Source organism: Dama dama, chromosome 12 (assembly GCF_033118175.1).
Source record: "Dama dama isolate Ldn47 chromosome 12, ASM3311817v1, whole genome shotgun sequence".
NCBI lineage: Eukaryota > Metazoa > Chordata > Mammalia > Artiodactyla > Cervidae > Dama > Dama dama.
In genome coordinates, this window is record NC_083692.1 from 73,390,131 (window position 1) to 73,413,099 (window position 22,969).

Consider the following 22,969-nt stretch of genomic DNA (forward strand, 5'->3'; position numbering starts at 1 on the left):
CATTGGCGGTAAACATGCACGATGGGTATTCCATATTCTGCACAGCGAAAAGAGCGTGAAGTTATTTTACGAAACCGGTGAAGCATATTTTAGTGGTCGACCCAAGATTCAAACTCAGGTCTCTACCACAAATTCAACTTTCTGTAGTGGTGAGTAGCTAATAATAACGTAATAAATGCGCCTCTTAGAGGTATGGCGAATTTTTTAAAGAACGTACAAAAGATTCTGGTTTAAAGAAATGAAAATTGGAACCCGAATATCATTAACCGAGGTTATCATTGCGGTATGATTTATAATGGCGAAAACATTGCAAGATACGTTAGCTTTGTAACCAGAAAAACCTAAAAGTTGTTTTTTGGTTTTTTTTTTTAAAGTATAGTTTGTGTTTGCTTGTAGTTGTATCATGTATCTCAGCGAGGATTCAGAATAAATCTGGTTTCCTCTGGCATAAAGAGTTCAACTTGGTTCCAGAGGGAATGGAGGGGGACTTGCTGTGTAGTCCATTTTAAATAGTTTGACTTTTGAACGGTCCTGATGTACTACCCATTTTAAAAATTAAAATTATTTAACAAAATTTAAAACCACAAAAATAATTTAACAAACAAACAAAAAAGACTTTTGGGTCTTGGAATTTTACTCTGAGTGGCAGTTTTTGATTAAATGGGAAGCTTTTCAGCCCAGGGTAAGGCTGAGCCTTCTGTGGACTGCAGAGGTGATGGTAATAGTCTATTTTGGAACTGCAAAACAGCTTTCTAAGGAAATGTTATGCATACAGCAAATCAGCACCCTTGATATTGTGAGACAACCCTAATTTGAAACATTCTGTTCCCTTGACCCTTAAATATACAGACTATGTGCTCTGATTTTGGTTTAGAAAATACAGCAAACATTGAATTGTCAAGAGTTTGCCACAGTCTGCTGTTAATAGGAAGTCAGGTACAAAACTGGGTGGAATTGAAAGGCACACAAAACTAGATATATTGGTGAAGACGTGTATAGGGAACCAAGATGTAAAACTATGTGGTTGGGAATCTGAGAAATAATTTGCAAGTTGTCCTGAAGAGATACACAATTGTGTCGCCATACTCTGGTTTGGAGGGAATTCCTGGTTACTGCCTACATACCAGAGTTCTTTGTGGAATATCTCCCTAACCTCACCCCATTTCCCCCACCCCTCCCCCTACTGTAGAATACCTTGAGTTCTAGATTCTAGTTCTGTTTTGATTTGATCTTTACCCTCCCTTCCTTGGATCCCTGTGTTTCTACTGGAGGTTACCCTCTGGGTCCTGGACCTGCCTGTCTCATTCTGGAGGCTTCCAGACAGCCACAGTTAGTGCCCAAACCTGAGACGATGTCTTCAGATGGAGGTGAGTCTGCCAGTAGGCGAGGGTCCCCTGCCACCAGCTCCCTCCTTGGAGATTCAAAACTTGACACTTTACCTGGCGAGGAGCTCTCAGGGCTGACCTAGAGGGATGTGAGAACACCAGACACCACGAGAGGCGTCACACTGGGGGAGGAGATGGTGCTGTTAATATTAGGGGCTGGGGAAAGGAAGGGGGCCTCCTGGGTGGCAGATCAGAGCACCTCTGAGGAAAGAGCTGAGTAGAGAGAAGGGATGGTAGTTAGCAACTTGCTTCTCTGGAAGAGGGATACCTTCAACACGTGTTTGTGTGGCAGGGGCAGGGATGTGTGCGGTCCGAGGGACACAGGGGGTTTCCAGGGGAAGGCCCAAGTTCTGGTGTCTTCTTTAGGCAATTGGAGGCTGCTCTAGAATTTTGCCCGAGAGAGCTGATCTGGGGCCGCTCTCAATCTTACTGGGTGTAGGGACTGGAAGCCTTGTCTGAAAAACTGTTCAGTGGGGCCATCTGTTGCCAAGTCCGTCGAGAACTATCCGCCCGGAAGCTAGATGAGGAGGTGCAGTCAGTGCCTCTGCTCAGAGCCTCCTGGCTCCTTCCAGCCCCAGCGAGGGCTTCTCTTTTAGTGTGGGGAGCAGTCTTCCTTGCTTTCCCAGGGTCAGGGGAGGTGGGTCACTCCAGCAGGGATGAGGACTGGGGCTTCCCTGAGACGCTCTGACTTTCTGCCTTTTGTGGAACTCAGGCCTCAGACCCACTTCACTGTGTTCCGTGCTTCAGGGAGTATCCCCGGTCCTCTGCTCTATGCCTGAGGTGAAGAGTCTGCTCATCTTCCATGTCTCCTTCAATGGTCAGGAAGCAGCAGAAGCTGAACGTTGTTAATTTGCCAGCAGAATAATCTATCTAAGAGGGGGAGGAGAGCAACCTGAAATTAGACAGACGATCTATTATTATTGAAAGTCCTAGGAGACACACGTCCTGATTAAGTACACGTTTTAATATATTTATCCTTGGTCTCTTTAAGGACTAGAGTCCACATAGCCCCTGAACTGTGTCTCAGACTTCACGGTCAGTGCCTTTCAAAAGTGGACCCTAAATTTCTGACATTAGGAGTTTCAAGCAGAAGGATCACAGATAACATTTTAGTATGTCCAGCATCTACTTAAAGCTCTGGAAACCTCCCTCCCCACATGGCCCTCCCTTTACCCATTTCCTGGCTCTTATCTCTAGTCATTCCCTGCTGTTTAGAAACAAAATTTCTGGGAACAGAAGCTCTAACCCACACATCCCCTCCTGGGAAGAGTGCTTCTGTGAGTGGTGGCAGGGACCAGAGAGAAGCTGGGAGCAGGGTCCAGGTGGCTTGACCGTGTTTGGAATGTGCTTGTATGCTGGGTGGCATGTGTTATGGAGTTATGAGCTCGTGGGTCCAAGGTCACTGCAGCTTCCCTAGTGCAGTCATTCTCAACAGGAAGTAAGGGACATCAGAAACACTTGGGGGACATTTGCAAATATACACGTTCCCATTCACTCACTTGCTGAGAATCAGTGCTCTGCTTCTTCAGGGACTAGAGAAGAACTCAGCTGACCTAGCTCTTGGTCTCTTTTTCTGCTACTCTAGCCCCTCTTTTTGTCTCTACAGCATCTCCGCTGCCAGGATCGGACATGACCGTGAATCCTGGCACCGCCCTGTCTCCTTTCACTGCACTTCCCTTCCCCCAACCTGCTCCTGGCCCACCAGACCCACCACCGTGGGAGCCGCCCTCGCAGGCCCCCATGCCTTCAGCATTCTCTCCAGGCAGCCCTCTGGTGCTCTCTGCTTTCCCCAGCCCGTTGCTGGTGACCGGGGATGGGGGCCCTGGCCCCAGTGGAGCCGGAGCTGGCAAAGTCATTGTCAAAGTCAAGACAGAAGCGGGGTCAGCTGAGCCCTCTCAGACTCAGAACTTTATCCTAACTCAGACCGCCCTCAGTTGGATTGCCTCTGCCGCTCCCTGCGGGGGTCCTGAGAGTCCTGCTGCCGGGATCTTGACAGCCTCTAATGTGAAGACCCTTCTGCCCACTGAGGCTGTGGGGCTGAACCAGGAGGGTGTCCCATGCCTTCCTGCTCAGGCTCCACCACCAGCTGCCCAACTGGCCCCCATCGTATCCCCAGAAAAGGCTTGGCCAGGGCCACAAGGGACAACCGGGGAAGGAGGTCCTACGGCCACCCGACCCAAGCCCTCACTGGGTGACCTCTCCTGTGCCTCCAAGGGTGTTTATGAGAACTTCCGGCGCTGGCAGCGCTACAAAGCCTTGGCACGAAGGCACTTATCCCAGAGTCCTGATGCAGAGGCCCTTTCCTGCTTTCTTATGTAAGTGGGGAGATCGAAGATTCATTATCCTAGAGACTTTTAAATGAGAGGGTTTGGGGATGGACAAAGCGGTTAGGCTATTTAGGGATACTTGAGGGCAGGTCGTGAGGATGGTGAAGATGCTATGAGAGTTAAAATAACAATGCAACAAACCTCTTTACCCATGTGCCGGAGGATAATAAGCCTCAGGTGCCTTCTTTCAACTGATCTTCACAGTCCTACATGTTCAGGCAGGCATTTTTCTGGTCATCCTCATTTATGGATGAGAAGGCTAATGCTCAGAGCGGTGGTCAGAACCCAGGTCTCTGATAAGGAGTGCCAGGGCCCTCTTGTGCTATTTCACTACCTATTTTTTTTTTTAATTATTATTTATTTTGGCCCGTGCTGGGTCCTCGTTGCTGCGAGAGCTATTCTCTAGCTGGGGTGAGTGGAGGCCACTATTCAGTTGTGGTGCTCAGGCCTCTCACTGCTGTGGCTCTTGTTGCAGAGCATGGGCTCTAGAGCGGGCCGGCCTCATTATTTGCGGCTCCCGGGCTCTTGAGCAGAGCTCAATAGTTGTGGCCATCAGGGCTTAGTTGACTCGAGGCATGTGGGATCTTCCCAGATCAGGGATTGAGCCGTGTCTCCTGCATTGGCAGGCAGATCCTTTACCTCTGAGCTACCAGGGAAGCCCTTAATTATCTTTTGACATGGAGTTGAACTGTCCAAACCGACTCGGATGAGGAGCGCTGGGAGGGGAGGATGGTGTGGTGCCAGGCCAAGGAGCTCATGGGCCACCCTATCTACTGTCCTGTTTTATTTTGCTTCAGGGTTTGGGGCCATGCCTAGCAGCTTGTGGGAATCTCAGATCCCCATCCAGGGATCGAACCAGGGCCCACAGCAATGAAAGTGCCAAGTCCTAGCCACGGGATGACCCCGGAATTCCACATTCCCTGTTTTATTAGGAGAAGTCAAGTTGAAATAGGGAAGTGGCAGAGCTCCCCTGGGCTCCCTTGGGGGCTCAGATGGTAAAGAATCCACCTCCAAAGCAGGAGACCTGGGTTCGATCCCTGGGTCGGGAAGATCCCCTGCAGGAGGAAATGGCAACCCACTCCAGTATTCTTGCCTGGAGAATTCCATGGACAGAGGAGCCTGGCAGGCTGCAGCCCGTGGGGTCAAAAAGTCACACACGACTGAGAGACTAATACTTGGTCTAGAGCTCACTGATTGGTCAAGGGCTGGGCCCCACCACTTACTAGGTGTGTTATCCTGGGTCCTGGCATTAGTTTCTTTGCTCTCAGCTTTCTCATCTAGAAAGGGGATGGTCACTTACCTCACAGAGTTGCTGAGATCAAACGAGTTCCTGTGTGTGAAATGCTTAGCAGAGTGCCTAGCACAGAGAATGCCTCATCAAATGGCAGCTGCTATTGTTGTTGTTATTGTTATTATAAAAAGGCAATCTAGAAGAGAAAAAGAACTCACAAAAGGCCAGAATGTGCGGAGTGGATGCTTGGCCTGGGAGCCCAGGGTCACGGGCTGTTAATGTTTATAAAGCAAAGTCATTAACTATCTGGGGAATTTTCTCTTCTTCCCACTAAGAACTCTGCCTTCCTCAACTGCACTGCACTCTCAACATTTTGTGTAAACCATCATATAACAATATGCCGCCTCTCGCACTTAACCTTTGGGCTTCTCAAGTGGCACTAGTGGTAAAGAACCCGCCTGCTAATGCAGGAGATCTAAGAGACGAGGGTTCTATCTGGGAAGATCCTCTGGAGAAGGGAACGGCAATCCACCGCAGTATTATTTCCTGGAGAATCCCATGGACAGAGGAGCATGGTAGGCTACAGTCTGTGGGGTTGCAAAGAGTTGGACGTGACTGAAATGACTTAACACATACATCTCTTACTGGATTTGAAAAAAAAAAAAGAACATCATGTTCCTCCAGTGGCTGAACCCCTAAGGGAATCTCCCTTTCCTTCCTGACTCTGGAGTGAATTATTCAAAAGGATATCCCAAAGTCCTTGGTGTAGATCACTCTCCGTTTTTTCCAGACAGCTCTGGGTGTCTTAGAGCCTGGGAATCTGAATTTCTAACTCCTGGCCTATTTCTGTTCCCTATGTTCAGGGGCTCTGGGCAGGGTCTCTGGACCAGACCCTCTGCTACAGTCACCTGGGAGGCTGATAAAATGCTCAGTCCGGTGATTCTGGGGGTGCTGGGATCCATGTTTATAACAAGCTTCCCCAGGTGATTCTAGGCAAAATAATGATTGAGGATTCACAGGAAGTCAGAAAAGCAAAAATAAATCGCAAAGAGCTCAAAGAGTATTGATACTTGATTGTGAGGGGTATCCTGGAGGCAAAAAAAACACTTAAAAAGCAACAAGTAAAAACACCCCACAGCCTTTAATTAGATTCATTTGAGTTAGTGAGTGCCTTTTTTTTTTTAATGTAAGAGCCTTTGGGCAGGGTTCCACTTACTTTACAATGAATAACCTGAGTGCTTTCTTCCTTGTGTTTGGTTGAAGATAGTACTGTGAGAATTCAAGGTAGTTGATTTTAGAAGAGGGGGAGAAGAACTGTCTGATTTTCTGTGAGGACTGTAAATTTCAGTGGGAAGAAAGACCAGTGTGGTAAACGGCTGGCTGGAGGTTGGGGGTCTGGAGTCTAATCTGCAGTGGGATGTGACAGGGACCTGGAGATGCCTGCTCTGATGAGGGGCAGAGGGTGGGGTTCAGGGCAGGTGGGTGGCGAGTACACTTGCAGACTGTGACTGACCCAATGGGGGTTTTAGCCCAGTGCTTCGTTCCCTGGCCCGGCTGAAGCCCACGATGACCCTGGAGGAGGCACTGCCAAGGGCTGTGCAGGAGTGGGAACGTACTAGCAACTTCGACCGGATGATCTTTTATGAGATGGCAGAAAAGTGAGTCCCAGCAACCCTCATCCTCTCTGGGGGTGGGGGTGGGGGTGGTGGTTCTGCGTGGCTGAGGGCAGGTAAGAGAGGCTTGGGTCTGGGCTGTGGGTGGTTACTGTAAGGGATGCTGGAGGAGGGGTGTAGACTAGCAGAGGGTCTCCTGAATCCTCGCTGCTTCTCCCACCATCTTGACTCTTGGGACTTTTCCATTCTGTCTCCTCTTGGAAGCTTACCCTTCTCCAGATCTTGAGTTACGTAGGGGCTTTGATATTGAAGCTCTTAGGATGGGATTGGATCCCAATTGGTGTAAAAATCCCATGCTGAAGGGAACCTAGTGATGAAGAGGTTTACGGCCTACTAGGCAGGTTCTTTCCGCCTCACTGACCAGGTAGCACCTTGGGGTCACCACTCCGGTGGAAACAGTGGCACAGGAATCATTTAGCCCATTGCCTCAGGGAAGGGCTTTTTCTGAAGGAGGTTTGTCCGGGGAAGGTACTGGATGTCCAGGGTGGTCTTCTGGCTCATATCCCCCATTCCTCCATGATAATCTCCTTGGTTAAAAAAGTAACTCAGGAAAATGAACCCTATCCTCCAAGCTTGGCTATCATTTTCTCCCTGGAATCTTCTAGACTCAACTTCCTAGATTGACCCTTCTGGGACCCCAGTCCCAGCCTCAGGCCTGCTGGGTCGCAGCACTGCCTCCTAGTGGGAACTTCCTTGAATTGCAACTCAGGCTCTGCTTCAGGAATGCAGCCATTCTTTTTGGTGGTAGGCGTGAGCAGCTGAGGCGGTGAGGAGGGGATCTTGCCAAGTGTGGCACAGGCCTGACTGAACGCAACAAGCCGTTATTAATCTGTATACCCTCGATGTTGAGTGGGATAGGGTATGAAAAAGCCATGATTCTGTCCTGTAAAGCTTACAAACTCTAGATTCTTTTCTTTTTATTAAGATTAGTTTCTTAATAAGCTTTCTAAGTGACAACTTCAGGGAGAGGGGCTATGTGGTGACCTTGTGAGGGTTTTCCAGAACTGTTGTTCATCCGGCCATCTGTGAGCAGATCCCCTGGGTTTTTAATGAATCATGGTCTTCTCAGCACTGCCTGGGCCTTCTGCACCCCCTGCAGGTTCATGGAGTTTGAGGCTGAGGAGGAGATGCAGATTCAGAACAACACACAACTGATGAGTGGGCCCCAGAGCCTGCCTCCGGCAGCCCCTCTGAAACTTGATCCTTCAGGACCACCTGCCCCTGAGGTTTGCCAGCAGCCAGGTAAGACCACCCAATGCCAACAGGAGCCTGTGGGCCAGGAGCTCAGAGAGAGTCACACAGAAGCCAGTCACTTCCATCCAGGGGGTGGCATGTGATGTTCCAAACAGGAGAGGCATAAGTTCCCTTTGTCCCGAACTAGATGTTGATCTTGGCCGAGTAAACCAATGGCTCTCTCACTGAGACTCTAATTGAAGCACATAATGCCTCATCTGCCTAACAAATGAGGGCTGGACCAGGGGGCTTTTTGGAATTTCAGGGGTTCTGAGAGTCCTCCTCCAGATTCTCAGACCCTCCAGCTCCTAAGTATTCTCCCCTGGCTGGTACTGTTGTCAGGTCGGCCAAATCCAGTCTGGAACCATCTCAGTGTACCCAGGTCACCGCCCTTACAAGCGGGGAGTGGGGGTGGGAGGGGGTGGGAGACAGGAGCTGAGGTCTCAGCACTGCTTCCCATTTCTGCTTCCCGCCTCGCCCCTCAGCGTACATTCCCAAGAAGGCGGCCTCCAAAGCACGGGCTCCCCGCCGGCGGCAGCGCAAAAGCCAGAGGCCTCCGGCCCCTGAGGCCCCCAAGGAGATCCCACCAGAAGCGGTGAAAGAGTACGCGGACATCATGGAAGGGCTGGTGGGGAGCCACTTGGCCCCTGAGGAGTCAGATGGGAGACAGGAAGAACAAGAAGAGCAGCAGGAGGAAGGGATATATCCAGATGCCGGTCTTCTGAGCTATATCGATGAGCTGTGTTCTCAGGAGGTCTTTGTCTCCAAGGTGGGCTAGCCCAAGAGGTGTGGTTTCTAGCAGGTCCTAGGGTGGGAACTCCAGGGAAGATCTAGGGTTTTGCCCGAGGCCTTTGGGAACTAGTCTGTCTTTGGTGCTGAGGAAAGTGTGTAGCTGGTGGTTTCCAACCACCCAGGTAGAGGGTGGTGAGTGGGGAGGTGCATGACTGCCTCTTGGTTCATGTTACCTCCTCTCAATGACTCCCATCACTTTCACTTCTGTTCCCCAGGTGGAAGCGGTCATTCACCCTCAGTTTTTGGCAGATGTGCTGTCCCCAGAACAACAGAGGGATCCCTTGGCCTTAATTGAGGAGCTGGAACAAGAAGAAGGACTCAGTCTTGCCCAGGTAAACCTGGGAGGTAGAGAATATCAGAATGAAAAACTTACGTGGCTTCGCCTAACCTTACACTGTCTTGGATGATGTGGCTTCTGGAGAGGGACAGCTTTAGCATCCAGCTTTGGGTGTAGAACAAGCAGACGAGGGACCATGGAAAAGGGGAATTTAGGGCTCAAAGCATGGCAGGAATAAGACCCAATAAGGTGGAGAAAAAGAGCGGTGGTACCTGGCTTTGATGCCATCACTTAAGCCACTTGTTTGTATCCCCTCCTGCCTAAATACCATCTTCCCCCACCCAGCCTGCTCCCCCTTCTCACAACCACATATATGTATTTGTCCATTCTTCTTCCAGCTGGTCCAGAAGCGACTCCTGGCCTTGGAAGAGGAGGAGGATGCCGAGGCACCTCCAAGTTGCAGTGCAGCCCAGTCAGATTCAAGTCCGTCTATTTCTGATGAGGATGAAGATGGGGGTGGGCGGCTTCGGCCCTCACCTGGGCCTCGGGGGGCTGGGGGCTCCCTCTGTCTTGGAAAGGCTGCTTCTCTCGGAGAGCAGGCAAGAGAAGTGTCTGGTGGTCAGGAGCAGGCCCTACATGGCCTGAGGGTGATGGGCGGGGATGGGAACACCTTGCCATCCCCCAGCGGCTGGGGCCTGCAGCTAGAACTTGCAGCTCCACAGGGGACTCAAGGGCCCCCGAGTATAGAGAGGAGAGGGTCTGGGGAGGTTACAAACCAGATATCCCCACCACAGGATGACCTCCTGGGAGGTGCTGGGTCCCCTGGGCGCTTCCTGGGCACTGACAGGACTTCTGAGACTCTCCCCCTACGCTGGCAGGAAGGCCCCGAGCTAGAGCTCGTTCCCTGTTTGGATGTTGGACTTGCAGGGCTGGCTCCTCTGCAAGGACAGGGGTTAGAAAAGCAGACCCTGGGGCTGCAGCCAAGACAAGAGGTAGAGGGTATTGGAGTGGCTCCTCAGAGCATGGAGCCATCGGTATTGTCCCAGAAAGGCTCTTCAGAGGCCACGTGGGGAGATGACAGTGGTCTCCCCACAGTTCAGAGTTATGATCAGAACCCTTCACCTAGAGCAGCTGGGAATAGGGACGAGGCCGGGGCTTCTCTCAGCCCGAGGCTATGGCTCAGCAGTGAGATGGATGCTGCAGGCTTGGAGTTGCCCTTACAGATCGAGGAGGTCGTAGAGAACCTCCATGAGGGGGAATGTGTAACTGAGCCTCAGGGGGATGGCCAGGCATTGGGCTCTAGAAGCAGAATTTCCCTGGGCCCCAGAGAAGCCCTGGCACCTGGGGATGTGGGAAGCAGTGCAGTTCCCTGTGGAGACACGGATGCCACAGTTGCCCTAGAAGAGAGAAACTATTGTGGCCTGTCGGAACCTCAGACGGCCAACAGCCCGGCCTCGAGGCCTAGAAACGACATGGCACAGAGCCCTGGGACTCTGCAGGATCCTGGTGATCTGTGGCCTGAAGATTGCCCCCCTTTGCTAGAAAGCAGAATTGGGGCCTCTACACTGGGGGTTTCTAAAGAAACTCGCCTGCCTGCAAGTCAAGGCAGTATCCTTTTCCTGGAGACCCAGGACACTTCCTCCTTTCCTGAGGCCAGCCCAGAGGCAGGGAGCAGTCGCAATTCCATTTCTCCTCTGTTGGAAACCACGTATGTCAACCTACTAGACATCAGGGATGCCTGTGGCCTCCAGCTGGGGGTCAGCGAGGATATTTGCCCCCTAAGCTTTAATTCTTATGACCCCCAAGGAGAAGGCAGGGAGAATACTGATTTATCTGAGCCTAAAGACCTTGCTCCCTCACCAGGGGATCAAGAATCTTCTGGCCATGGGAACCCCAAATCAATACCTCCTCACCAGGGCCTTAGAAGCACTTCCCCCAGCTGGGGAACCAGGGATGCCTTAGTTGCAAGAGAAGCCTCTCCTGTTATTGAAGCATGCAGTTCAGCAGATGGGGCCAAAGCGGAGGAGGAAGAGGGGGAGGAAGACAAGGAGCTGTCCAACTTTGCCTACCTCTTAGCCTCTAAACTTAGCCTCTCACCGAAGGGGCTTCCCCTCAGTTCTCTCCCTGCTTCAGGCTTGCTTGCCTCAGGGCATCCTCAGGGGACCCAGAGAGCATCGCACTCCCTCGCTCCTAAGGCAACAGGCCTCGGCCAGCCTCCTGCTGCCAAGTCTGGGAAGCGAGCCCTAGTTGGAGGACCAGTCCCTGTTGAAAAGAGGCCTTTACAGGGGGATGAACCAGGGGCGCCTGGGGAGAAACCAGTGGCTCTGGGAGTGATTTGCACCTCCCAGCCTCGTAAAAGAAAGCGCGATGGTTTCTCCAAGAGCAGGAGGAAGAAACGACGTCGCAGCCAGTAGGGGGCAGCCAGACCATCCTGTCCCACCTGCCAATCCCTGTGGGTGGGGGCCCCCCGGAGGAGACTCTCTCTTCCTGGCAGCCTGTGAACAGACACCAGACCTTGCTCTCAGCCCTATGTTGTTTTGTTGTTCTGCGCCTGGGGCAAAGGGGTGTCACGCTGGCTAGGTTGGAGGTGGTCCCCTGGGTGAGAGGTTGGGGGAAGCACCTTTGGAAGTTGTATGAGAAAAAAAAATAAAGCTTTTGTTGTTGGCAAATGCTCTTTGTGTGCCCTCACTTCTTTGCTGCTAGATGGGGTGAGATGCTGAAAAGGAGAAAGGAGGTGGAGGCAGCCTCAGATTTGATGGATCTAGATGGCTTTCCAGTCTCCAACCTTACTGAGGTATCCTGATGAACCTGGGGCTGAGGGTCCTGTAATTACTTTATTCCTCCCTCATCAGAAGCCTGGACATGGTGTTGGGGAGGGCTTCTCTGGACATCCTGCCATGATCTGTCTCCCTTAGAAGTCCCTAGGTGGAAAATTGCTTCTTTTTAACCTGTCAGATTTCTGGGATAGATCTCTATTTCCTTAACCTAACTTATTTTCAAAATGGTGCCTAGACATACCACCTTCTATAGGAGGGGCCTATTCTTGTTCCTTGAAAAGCAGCTGGACAGAAGGGACTTCTATGTCCCCAATTCATCGTATGGCAGAAACTGGAGTGGCCGGTCTGAGCTGCAGGTAGGAGGGCTGGGTCCTGATACAGCTCTCTGCCCCGACCACAGGGGGCATCAACCTTAGTATGATTATTAAATATGAAATGGCGTTCAGCTATTCTTTAATCTCTAATGAGGACAGAACAAGAGGGAACAGGCTGAAAAGAGGTTCAGGAGGAGGCCTGTTACAGGCTGTGACAACAGGAGGGAAGATACCAGATCCGCATGATCCATCCACCCCCAAGTGAGGACTAATCGGCTGTGGCCAAGAGATCTGACCTTGGGAACCTTCAGGGTCTTCCCAGGGCGGCCTGCAAACACTACTTCCTTTCCTCCCCAGCTAATGATACCATCAATGTGACTGAGCTTCATTTTTTTTAAATAGATATAGATATATATTTATATATAAAATAGTTTCTTACAAAATAAAACCAAACAAACGAAAAATGAAAACCAACTTAAAAAAAAAAAATCAACGACAATAATGGAAAGTCAAGCAGGACAGAGGTGGGCTTGAGGCCCAGGGGTGGCCCCTGGCGCTGCCCTGAGTCTGTGGGCGGGTGGAAGCTGGCGGGGCGGGGGGTCGAGGCGCTCAGTCGCCCTTCTGCTTGGGGGCTTGCACAGTCCCGTTGGCCAGAGCGGTGGTGCTGCTTGGGGACGAGGCGGGTGGTGTCTGGGAGGGGCGCAGGTAGGTGCTGAAGAGCTTCCCGTGGAGCGGGTGGTGGAGGGAGAAGTCCTGGAACTCACCTGGAGGGGAAAGGAAAGACCTGAGGAGAAGAGGAAGAGGTCCCCGGCTCTCCTCACTGTCTCAAAGCCAAAGTACTGTCCCCTACCTCCCTGGCTGTATTCTGGCCTCGCCCTGAGGATGTCCTGATCCCCCCAAGCCGGCCACCGGCCCTGTGCTGCTGACACCCCGACCGCCCGCACGGGGCCTGCAGGGGATGACTCACAGAGGGAGAGGCCCTGGCGAGCCCCCGCCTGGCACAGCTCGGCATGCAGGGTCCTGGCAGCGGGGCGCGGCGAGCCGAGCAGCAGGTGCAGGATGGTGCTGAAGCCGTCTTTGTAGAGCAGGCGGCCGGGCCCCTTGGCCTGCTCCTCAGCCTGCTCCTCCGGCTCCTCGGCAAAGAGCTGGGAGGAAAAGGGAGGCAGGTCACGCTCTTTCCTTGGGACATTGCCCTGCATGTCTGTCTGACAGGCTCCTCCTTTTTTGGAATTATAATGGTCATAGCTGCTTCCTTCTACCTGTTCCCAGTGAGGCCCCAGCAGAGACACTGGGACTCTGCGGTTCAGACAGTTTGGCACTGGGGTGGACACCAAGCCCCTACTAGCCAGAAGCTCCTGGGAACAGCTCACCGTGGGTGGGGTGAGCACAGGCACTCCGGGGCCGACCCCCACAACTTCCTGATACCTCAAAGGCCAGGCGAGTCAGCTCCTCCAGGCTCCTGCCCCCACTCAGAGCTGCCAATGCAAGGGCCACGTCTCGGAAGTCCACCAAACCATCGGCATCCTGGGGGGTGGGAGAGAAACCAAGGCAATGTAGGGACCAACCCCGTACCTGCCCTCCTGCTCTGGATCTCGGCTCTCCGCTCTTTTCAGCAGGCATGGGGGTGACCCCTGTCCTGGGTCTGCTTCCCCTGGAACAGTGGGCCCCAAACTCTCCAGGATTCCTGACAGTTCTCTCGGGTCATGGGTTCACTCATATTATACCTCTTCAAGTCACCTGGTGACAACGCTCTCCTATGAAGGGATCTCCCGGGAATGATGGAATCCCTCACGCATGTTTCAGTTACCATCATTTCTGATATACAATCAGGGCATTTCAGACCCCAAGCTGGAAAAACTGGTTCTCTTCTGACTCTGGCCTATGTGGGAGAACTGGTCCAGCAAACTAATAAAAGGGGGCCACTGGCAAAATTTCTTACCAAGAAAAAAAAAAAACAAACCTGAGGATGCCTGCTGTGCTGTATCTAGGGGGGACCAGGGCACCTGGGTTTTGGCTCTGCTCAGCTACAGGCTATGATAGGAAGCTCCTTTCAGGGACAGTCTGCCCCAGTCTGAGGAATCAGCACATCTGGGTCACTCTCTGTCCCTTCAGAGGATGCTGAGAAGCATGGTCTGCATCTTAGATCACAAAGAACTCCTTAGGACCATTGGGGGTTGTTCATAAACACTGCGTATCATCTGAGGTTAATATAATTCAACAGGACAACCTGGATAAGTCCCAGGAAATATATGGCTCATCAAGATTCTTGAGAAAGTTCAGGTATCCTCCAGAGAAGCTCTGAGACATTTAAAATAAATCTGCCCAAGTATTACAGATACTTCTGGGTCTTAAACTCTCAACTGTCTAACCTGTCCAGTGTCATCTCCTCCATATGTCACCTTCCCCACCCACTGCTCACAAGGTCATGTGATCTCCTTGTGATCTCTCACAAGGTCATCTCCAGCATGCCTCAGAAATTTATGGATCTCACTGACCATAATTTCTCCATCATTCTTTCCCACAATGACTAAAACACCTCAATGTATAAGAAAATGCATCTCCCAGAGGACCTCAGAAGACGTCCGTCTACCAGCAGCTATTAGAGCATCCAGCCTCCACTCCAGATTGGCCATCCACACAGCCCCTGGGATACTGTCTTTAAAATTTTGAGCAACCCCGCCCCTTTACCTGCTGGAAGTAGCTAAAGGCACCAGCCACCGTCTGGGAGTCAGAGAGCTGCAGCTGCTTGGCAAACTCTTCCTGACTGATCCTTCGACTCCGGCCTGGCTCTGTCCCAGCGTCTACACAGCCAGGTGACAGCCTACAAGGGAATTGCCGTCGAAGGTGCAGTGCTGACTCAGTTTTCTCCCGGAAACACCACCCACCAGCACCTTGGCCCCAGCCCCAAGAATCCTCCCAGCACAGGTACATCTGGTATTTTTCTAAGAGGTACTCTGACTCACAGTCCCTGGAAAGCCATTCTTACCTTTGCCATTGGGGTTATTACGTATCTTTTTTTTCCTCCTTCCTTTTACTCCATTATCTTTCAAAACATTCTTCTCATCTTCCTACTTTTTTTTTTTTTTTAGGACTTTTCTTCCTCCTACCCATTTTCCCTTTTCTCCTTTTCCTCTTCCCCATACCCTCATCTCCAAGGTCACTTACCCAGCCTTCCGAAGCACTTTGCCCAGTTCCCAGAGCTGTGGCTCCAAGGCCACCTTCAGCCGGCCCACCACAATCACGGGCAAGCTCTCTACAAACTCACACTCCGTGGCTGGAATGCCCAGGGCCCTAGAGGATGAAGAGGGATGGGATGCAGGGGGAATGAGTTAGAAGATACATCTGATTCTGTTCACACATCACATTCAGTTCATCACTGATTCTGGCCTGCTGACCAGGGAGAGGAGATCAGGCCCCTTTCACTCTCCCATCGCTCACACATCAGCTATCCAATAGCCCTTCCCCCGGACCGACTGCCTCCCCTGCTACAGTTTTGCTTTGAAACCTCACTCAGCACTCCTCCCCACTCCTGTGGTTCCTCTGCCCTGTATATCTGCTTTCAGGAAACACCCTGTGGGACACTTACTGTGCCATAACCCTCTGGACATTGTTGGCATAGAGGGTGGGGTCCCTGCTCTCCTCCGGGCTGGGGCGGTATACAGGTAGGAACTGAAACACACACAGACACAGGCTTCTCATCAGGACTTCAAAGTTAGGGGTGACCACTCCCACCCTCTTTCCCTGAAGATCCCCAGCTCAGCTGATGGCTGCTCTCCTACCCCACCCCGGGAGTCATACCTCCACATCCACGATGCTGCAGGGCTGAGAGGCTGTGAGCCAGAGGACTTTGACTCTAAGAGAAAAGAGACCTCAGATGCTCACCAATCTCTAACTATGGGTACCCCCCAGCCCAAGGATGGGAGTGGCAAAGTTCTGCCCACTGATAAAAATCAGCTACTAGCTGTAGTCAGCTGGATGAGTATGTAGCTGGGAGATAGAAGGGCCAGAAAGGTGGTAGGTGGGATAAGACAGCACTGCAGGGCCCTGCCAGAGGAAGAAGTATAGGTGAGGGGTTTGAGGAACCACGAGAAGGAGCAAGCCTGGTGCTGTGGATAACTGAGAGAGAAAAGGTTGCAAAGTGAGTCAAAAGGCACCATAACCACAGCAGGAATGATTAGCAGGGATAGCTGAGGGCACTTTCTGATGATATCTCAGGAGATCAGAACAAAACAAAGGGATATGGGCAGCCCCTTCTCTAGAGTTCTCTCAGTTCCAGGATGAACAAGGGCGATTCACCTTGTCTGGAGGGCAGAAGACGGGCCGTGAATTCTGGTGGTCCCCACTCCCCACCCTCACCCCCAGGAATACCACTACTCACACTCCAGGGCCCCTCCAAGCCCAGCTGGTAGTGTCCTGTGGGAGAAGCAGAGGTGAGAGGAGAAAGGCATTCCTTTTCTTCCCTGAACTGACTAATCCTCTCCGAGCAGAGGCCCGCGCGCCGACCCAGCCCCACCTCCACACACATATCTCGTGGCAGCACCAGCAGTTTTCACTGACTCGCATGCAGGGTGGACTTGGGCCTCCCTCCCCCAGACGACGACTTACCAGACTGTTGGGGTAGCGGATGAGGACAGGCTGCACAGGCACCCCCGCGATGAAGGCTCCTAAATCCCGTTTCCACCCCCACCCCCAAGGCAGAGGTTAGTGCATGGAGGCAGCTGGAGGGCATGGAGTACAGGGGTCTGGATCAGCTCCACAAGGAAATCTGGCTGTGCTCCATTTCATTTATAATTTCCTCTGACTCCTAGAGACTTTCCAGTGTCAGCTAGGAGGTTCTCTATCTCCCTCCCTCCCCCACCCCGCCACTTTTCCTGGGTTATTCCAGAGTCCCTCTCCATATATGGGGCTCCTTTCCTACAGCCCTCCCATCTACTGCTGCTTTATTCACCTGGTTTGAATTTCAGCAGAGCCTTCTTGTTGGAACAGGTACCCTCAGGAAAGAACAGTACCTGGACGGGGGGGTGGGGATCAAGGGACCAGAATGAGGTGGGTGGAAGGGGAGAAGAGGCAAGAGAAGCCTCCTCAGGAGCACATAAAATATGAGGACGTCCTCCGACCTTTGACCCACCTGAGGCCACTTGCCTCCGGAGGTAGCCCGCCTTCGGACCTCTTCCACCACTCTGCGCCGAGAGGCTGGGTCATGCCTGGACACTAGGATGGCTTGGTTGAAGCGAAGAAGGGCTGGGGTAAAGACAGAACACAAGGAGTCACTTGGTTCTTCCCCAGGGGCACCGATACCAGAGCTCCCTGCTCCCTTCTAAGAACAGAGCTCAGAATCTAATAGGCTGCTTCACAAATAGTATTAATTTGCATTTCATTTGCCAGCATCAGTCGATATTGCTTCTAACTTCCCCCTTCTCCACCTGGGACCAGTTCTCTCCAGAGTCTTTCTTTGCCCAGAGTAGCCATCTCTCCCCTTCACTCCTCTTAATCTCTCACCTCCAATGACGGGAACAGAAAGGTTCTCAGCTCGAGACACAACCTTGGGCAGGTCACAGGGCAGCAGAACAATGGGGTCAAAGAAAGTAGAGTGAGGGGCGGCAACCAGGACGGGCGCTTGAAGGCGAGAGGCCCGCTGGCCCCGAACTCGAATCCGGAGGAAACCCAGCAGGAAAAAGAGCAGGCGGCTGAGGCCCAGCACCCCATGGTGGCACACAGTCCTGCAGGGCAAAGCTGGGCATCAGTGGAGGCAGCTATCCTGACTTTCATTCATCCCCAAGCTCAGGCACCCAGGAAAGCAGGTGCCCTTCTTCTGCCCTCTATTACCTGGCCAAGAGGCTAAAGTCTCTCGTTAGCCGGGGACATATCCACGTGCCTTGTTTAGAGTTAAGGTCCTGGGTACCAGGGTCTGAGCTTGGTTGACTCATCTCACCTACCCAGGTTGGGTAGGAGAATTTCAGAACCCTCCCTCATCCTCTTCTCAAAGAGGGAGCAGAATGGATAGCAGGGAAGGGAAAGGAGAAATTGGGTCTCCGGGGGCTGATCCCTCACTTACTTCCTCCATCCGGTAATTGGCTCCTGAAGCTGCTCCTCAGTAAGACCAGCGACTTGCAGCCAGGCAAAGGGCCAGAGGAGAAAGAGGACGATAAAGGCCAGAAGCACTCGGATGGGGGCCAGAAGTGCCCCCAGGAGGCAGAACTGCAGAGGGTGGGAGAGAAGGGCCACTTCAGGGCTGTGAGATGCGCCTTAGAGGCTTCCCTCCCCCACAAGGATGGACCCAGGAGCAGAGGGCCATCACCCCACCCCTGTGGATCAGAAGACGAGTAGTGTGGGAACAGGAGATGGGACTGGAACCCAAGGTGGGACGAAGATACCAATAAGGGGAAGAGGATAAAAGATTAATAGGATCAGGGGCCTCATTTTCATGTCTCTCAGTTGGCCCCCACCACACCTACAAAATTAAAAGGCTGTTAAGAGGAGTCAAGAATAACCAGTGTCAAAGGGCCCAGCACTGTGTCTGGTGTAGAGTAGGCTAGAGACAGATCCTTCCCCCCCCCCCCCGCCCCCCCCCGCCCCCGAACCCTCTTCCATAAATAGATCCCACGCCCAGCAGAAACCAGGTGCATAGTCCTTTTCACCGTGGGCCTGGGAGGTAGAGGCCGGAAAACAGAGAGAGGTCCACTTTTCAGATCGAGGCCAGTCTCTAGCCCTGCACAGCCGCACGCCCCCAGTTCTAGGAACTGGGGGGAGAAAGAGAGTTCGGCCTTACTCCACAAGGCAGGGGTTGCCAGGGTGACTGCAGGGGCTGCCCTGGGGAACGTGCAGGTAAACAAACCGAGCTCCAGGAGCCGACCTCGGGGGAGATGAAGGCAACGGAAACCTTGGACACTCCCTTCTCACACCATCCCGCAGCTCCCCCAGGCCCGCGCGGCCCTCCACTTCCTGTAGCCAACCCCCTTCTTCACTTCCCTCCCCGCCCCCACCAGGAGGTGCTGCAGTGCGCGTGGAGGAGAGGGTAGAGCCAAGTGGGGGTGCTGAAAGGGCAGGGGGTGCAGGTTCCTGGCCCAGCAACCTCTTCCAAGTCAGAGCCTCGGAGAAGCACTCAGCACGCCTCTGCGCCCACCCCCGCTCTTCGTAGCCTCCAACTCCCTTCTACCCATCTGCATCCGCAGGATGTAATCCGCAGTCTCCAGGGTGCTCCATCTCCCCCACCCCTGGGTCCCCTGCAGTCCTCCAGGCTCACCTAGTCCATTCTCACACACCTTCAGCTTGCCTATCGCCCAAGCCCGCGTCCTCTCCAGGGCTCCTTGACCACCCCCGCCGCCCCCACGTGCGCACCCCGGACTCCCCGCCCGGCTAGCCTCTCACCCACCTCCTTCCTGGATCTCCATCCCCATCTGCGTCAAGGCTCTAAAAGGCCTCCTTTTTCTATCCTCCCGAGTCCTCCGGGCGCCCCCCGCCCACACCTTACCTTAACCCTCTGGAGGCGGGAGAGATGTAACTCGTGCACGAAAGGGTTGGGGGGCGCTGGGGGTCCGGGGGTAGGGTCGAGGGGGGCCCAGTCCCCCGGACTTCCCTGGCTCATAGCGGCGGGAGAAGGTGGGAGGGCGGGCGCCCCGGCCCGGCTCCGGCCCAGCCCCGGGCCCCTCTTTGCAGAGCAGCGGCTGCGCCTGCAGCGGCGGCGGCGCTCTGGCCGCGGCCCCGCCTGGTGCGGGGCGCCGAGGGGCGGGGAGCGGGCGGCGCGGCCGGGCCCGCGTTGTCAGGGAGCCGGCCGGGGGGCGGGGCTTCCAGCGCCCGGGTGCCCCTGCTCCTCCGCGACCGCAGCCGCGTCCGCAGCCCCTCGGGCCATTGTTACGAGGCTGCGGGTTGCGGGAGCGCGATGTCCGCCTGCGGGTTGCCCCCTGGCCTGGCCGTCCGGGAGTTAGCTCTGGGAAGACTCGGCCTCCGCCTCCCCGCAGGCCTCCGGCTCGGAGCCGGTTTAGGGCCGCGGGGAGCGAGCGAAGCCGAGAACGCCCTACGACCCCGCCCGGGCGTGGAGGTCACCCTGCAAGCGCAGATAGGGTGGGGCCCTCCGGCGGGTGAGCGCGGAAGGGTGGGCGCGCAGTGCGCGGAGGCCCGCAGCTCCCGTGCGACGCGGGCCCGAGCTGTCCCGGCGGGCTCCCGGGCCCCATCCATCTCTCGGAGGCCGACCACCTTTCCTTCCAGGTCGTGTCGACGCCATCGCGCGTGAACTTGAGCGCTCGCGCCCTCTGGCGGCCGCCTTACGTCTCACGGCTCGGCGTCCGCGTACCACCTGCCTTAGGCAGGGCTGCTGTCGGTTGTAAGGACTCCTTGAGCCATGCAGACCCGGGTCACAAACTCATAAGAGCCCAACTAGACCTGGCTAGGGTCGGGCAGTGAGAACCTGGAAAGCTGGGATACGTGTCTCTTTTTCCTGTCTTTCTATTTATTTCTTCCGCTCTCCACTGCTTGAGAGGACAAAGGAATACCCTTCATCCCCAAACTCCAAACTATCTTGTTCAGTTCAGTCGCTCAGTCGTGTCCGACTCTTTGCGACCCCATGAATCGCAGCACGCCAGGCCTCCCTGTCCATCACCAACTCCCGGAGTCTACCCAAACCCATGTCCATCGAGTTGGTGATGCCATCCAGCCATCTCATCCTCTGTCGTCCCCTTCTCCTCCTGCCCCCAATCCCTCCCAGCATCAGGGTCTTTTCCAATGAGTCAACTCTTCGCATGAGGTGGCCAAGGTATTGGAGTTTCATCTTCAGGATCAGTCCTTCCAGTGAACACCCAGGGCTGATCTCCTTTAGGATGGACTGATTGGATCTCCTTGCAGTCCAAAGGACTCTCAAGAGTCTTCTACACCACCACAGTTCAAAAGGATCAATTTTTCGGGCTCAGCTTTCTTCACAGTCCAACTCTCACATCCATTCATGACCACTAGAAAAACCATAGCCTTGACTAGATGGACCTTTGTTGACAAAGTAATGTCTCTGCTTTTCAATATGCTGTCTAGGTTGGTCATAACTTTCCTTCCAAGGAGTAAGAGTCTTTTAATTTCATGGCTGCAGTCACCACCTGCAGTGATTTTGGAGGCCAAAAGAATAAAGTCTGACACTGCTTCCACTGTCTCCCCATCTATTTCCCATAAAGTGATGGGACTAGGTGCCATGATCTTAGTTTCCTGAATGTTCAGCTTTAAGCCAACTTTTTCACGCTCCTCTTTCACTTTCATCAAGAGGCTTTTTAGTTCCTCTTCACTTTCTGCCATAAGGATGGTGTCCTCTGCATATCTGAAGTTATTGACATTTCTCCTGGCAATCTTGATTCCAGCTTGTGCTTCTTCCAGCCCAGCGTTTCTCATGATGTACTCTGCATATAAGTTAAATAAGCAGGGTGACAGTATACAGCCTTAATGTACTCCTTTTATCCTGGAAAACTCATAAACTGTTGTCATCAGATAGTGGTGAGATTAGGGAATTGGGTAGACTTTGAGATCCACACCCAGTGACACAATCAGAAAGATAATTCCTGTGACAGAAAAGAAATAAAAGCCTCATTGCTTTTGGAAAGAATTTGCCTTCAGTTCACCCTGCTTTAGGGCCCTCTCCTTTGTCAGTCACCATTTCTTGAGGGTAATGGAAACAATGGCAGGTCAATGGGCTACTGGGTCATTGAGTAATATTAATCCTTTACTGAAAGGGAGACCAGGCAAGAGTCAGGAGTCACTTCTAGCTAGACCCCCTTCCCTCCCTTCTTGCCCCATAATTTACCCACTTCCATTCCTGCCTCTGTCTTTATGTCAACTACAAATTGGCGCTTGCCAACGGTATTAGCCACCTGCCTTTGTCGATATTAAATCCTGTGCTGCTGTAGCAGCTGACCTTCAGGACATCCTGAATGGAGTTAAGGGTGGAAAGTGAGGCAGTGTGTGCTCCAGGGAAACTGGTGGAACAGGTTTTTAGGTAGGTAGATATTTTCAGGAACTTATTTTATGATCCCAATCCTGGCATCTTCTCATATCTAGAAAAGCACTGAATCCTTCATAGTGACATCAGCTCCTAGCAGAAAACCTTTTGTAAGTTAAGTGCTTGATTGCATTGAACTCCCCTTTCACCAGAATCACATACAATGACCTCCTCCCACTGCCTCTCTGGAGCAGTTTCTCAGAGCTGTCTGAGGTGCTGTCTCCTGGGCTGCAGTCCTGATTCTTCCTCAAATAAAACTTAACTCTCAGTTCTCATGTTGTGCATGTTTTTGAGTCGCCACTTAGGAGAGCAGCCAGCATTCTCAGAGAAATAAAAGGATATCCTAGGCAATATTTATTTCTTATATATTTTTAGAGATGATTCCATATCTCTTTAATTTTAGCAATTTACTTTTTCACCTTTTTTGAGATATTAATGCCATATATGTAAGTTTAAAGTGTACAATGTGATTATTAGATACAGATATACATTTTACCTATTATTTAAGGGAAACCAGGTTCTGTGTGTCTTGGTTTTTCTAAAGTAGCTGCAATATTTTTATAATTTCATTTTTTTCAATTAAGGCAATTCATTAAAAACATAATTGCACATAAGTTGGAGAAGGCAAAGGCAACCAACTCCAGTACTCTTGCCTAGGAAGTCCCATGGACGGAGGGCCCTGGTAGGCTGCAGCCCATGAGGTCGCTAAGAGTCGGACACGACTGAGCAACTTCCCTTTCACTTTTCACTTTAATACATTGTAGAAGGAAATGGCAACCCTCTCCAGTGTTCTTGCCTGGAGAATCCCAGGGACACGGGAGCCTGGTGGGCTGCCGTCTATGGGGTTGCACAGAGTTGGACACGACTGAAGCGACTTAGCAGCAGCAGCAGCAGCAGCACATAAGTTGATTTTTATGCTTCTAATATTTTCAGTTTAGTTCAGTCGCTCAGCACTGAGCATGCCAGGCTTCCCTGTCCTTCACCATCTTC

At 52.6% G+C, this 22,969-nt stretch overlaps 2 protein-coding genes across 2 annotated transcripts; one reads left to right on the top strand and one right to left on the bottom strand.

Annotated features, from left to right (window-relative positions):
- The first annotated feature begins 1,323 nt into the window (after positions 1-1,323).
- Positions 1,324-11,332, top strand: NUTM1 (NUT midline carcinoma family member 1). The gene is made up of 7 exons (XM_061158418.1): positions 1,324-1,367; positions 2,992-3,700; positions 6,473-6,601; positions 7,716-7,858; positions 8,335-8,618; positions 8,857-8,973; positions 9,317-11,332. The coding sequence occupies exons 1-7, from the start codon at positions 1,352-1,354 to the stop codon at positions 11,330-11,332; spliced, it is 3,414 nt and encodes a 1,137-aa protein (XP_061014401.1). The 5' UTR covers positions 1,324-1,351.
- Positions 11,333-12,426: 1,094 nt separating this feature from the next.
- On the bottom strand, positions 12,427-19,699 carry LPCAT4 (lysophosphatidylcholine acyltransferase 4). Its single transcript, XM_061157657.1, has 14 exons — positions 19,481-19,699; positions 18,065-18,207; positions 17,509-17,729; positions 17,138-17,250; positions 16,958-17,018; positions 16,615-16,673; positions 16,388-16,422; positions 15,808-15,862; positions 15,596-15,678; positions 15,175-15,300; positions 14,698-14,830; positions 13,435-13,533; positions 12,977-13,154; positions 12,427-12,773 (listed from the first exon to the last, which is right to left on the bottom strand). Exons 1-14 carry the CDS (start codon positions 19,592-19,594, stop codon positions 12,619-12,621), a joined length of 1,575 nt encoding a protein of 524 aa, XP_061013640.1. The 5' UTR covers positions 19,595-19,699; the 3' UTR covers positions 12,427-12,618.
- Positions 19,700-22,969: the final 3,270 nt, after the last annotated feature.

What these genes read in the sequence shown, in the direction of transcription:
- LPCAT4 (XM_061157657.1), bottom strand. Translation starts at nt 19,594, where the DNA reads ATGAGCCAGGGAAGTCCGGGGGACTGGGCCCCCCTCGACCCTACCCCC. An exon ending in GCAGCATCGTGGATGTGGAG is followed by an intron (nt 15,679 to 15,807) that starts GTATGACTCCCG and finishes TGTGTGTTTCAG; the next exon opens with TTCCTACCTGTATACCGCCC. An exon ending in TGACTCGCCTGGCCTTTGAG is followed by an intron (nt 13,155 to 13,434) that starts GTATCAGGAAGT and finishes TTTTCCTCCCAG; the next exon opens with CTCTTTGCCGAGGAGCCGGA.
- NUTM1 (XM_061158418.1), top strand. An exon ending in TGAGGTTTGCCAGCAGCCAG is followed by an intron (nt 7,859 to 8,334) that starts GTAAGACCACCC and finishes CTCGCCCCTCAG; the next exon opens with CGTACATTCCCAAGAAGGCG. An exon ending in AAGGACTCAGTCTTGCCCAG is followed by an intron (nt 8,974 to 9,316) that starts GTAAACCTGGGA and finishes TTCTTCTTCCAG; the next exon opens with CTGGTCCAGAAGCGACTCCT.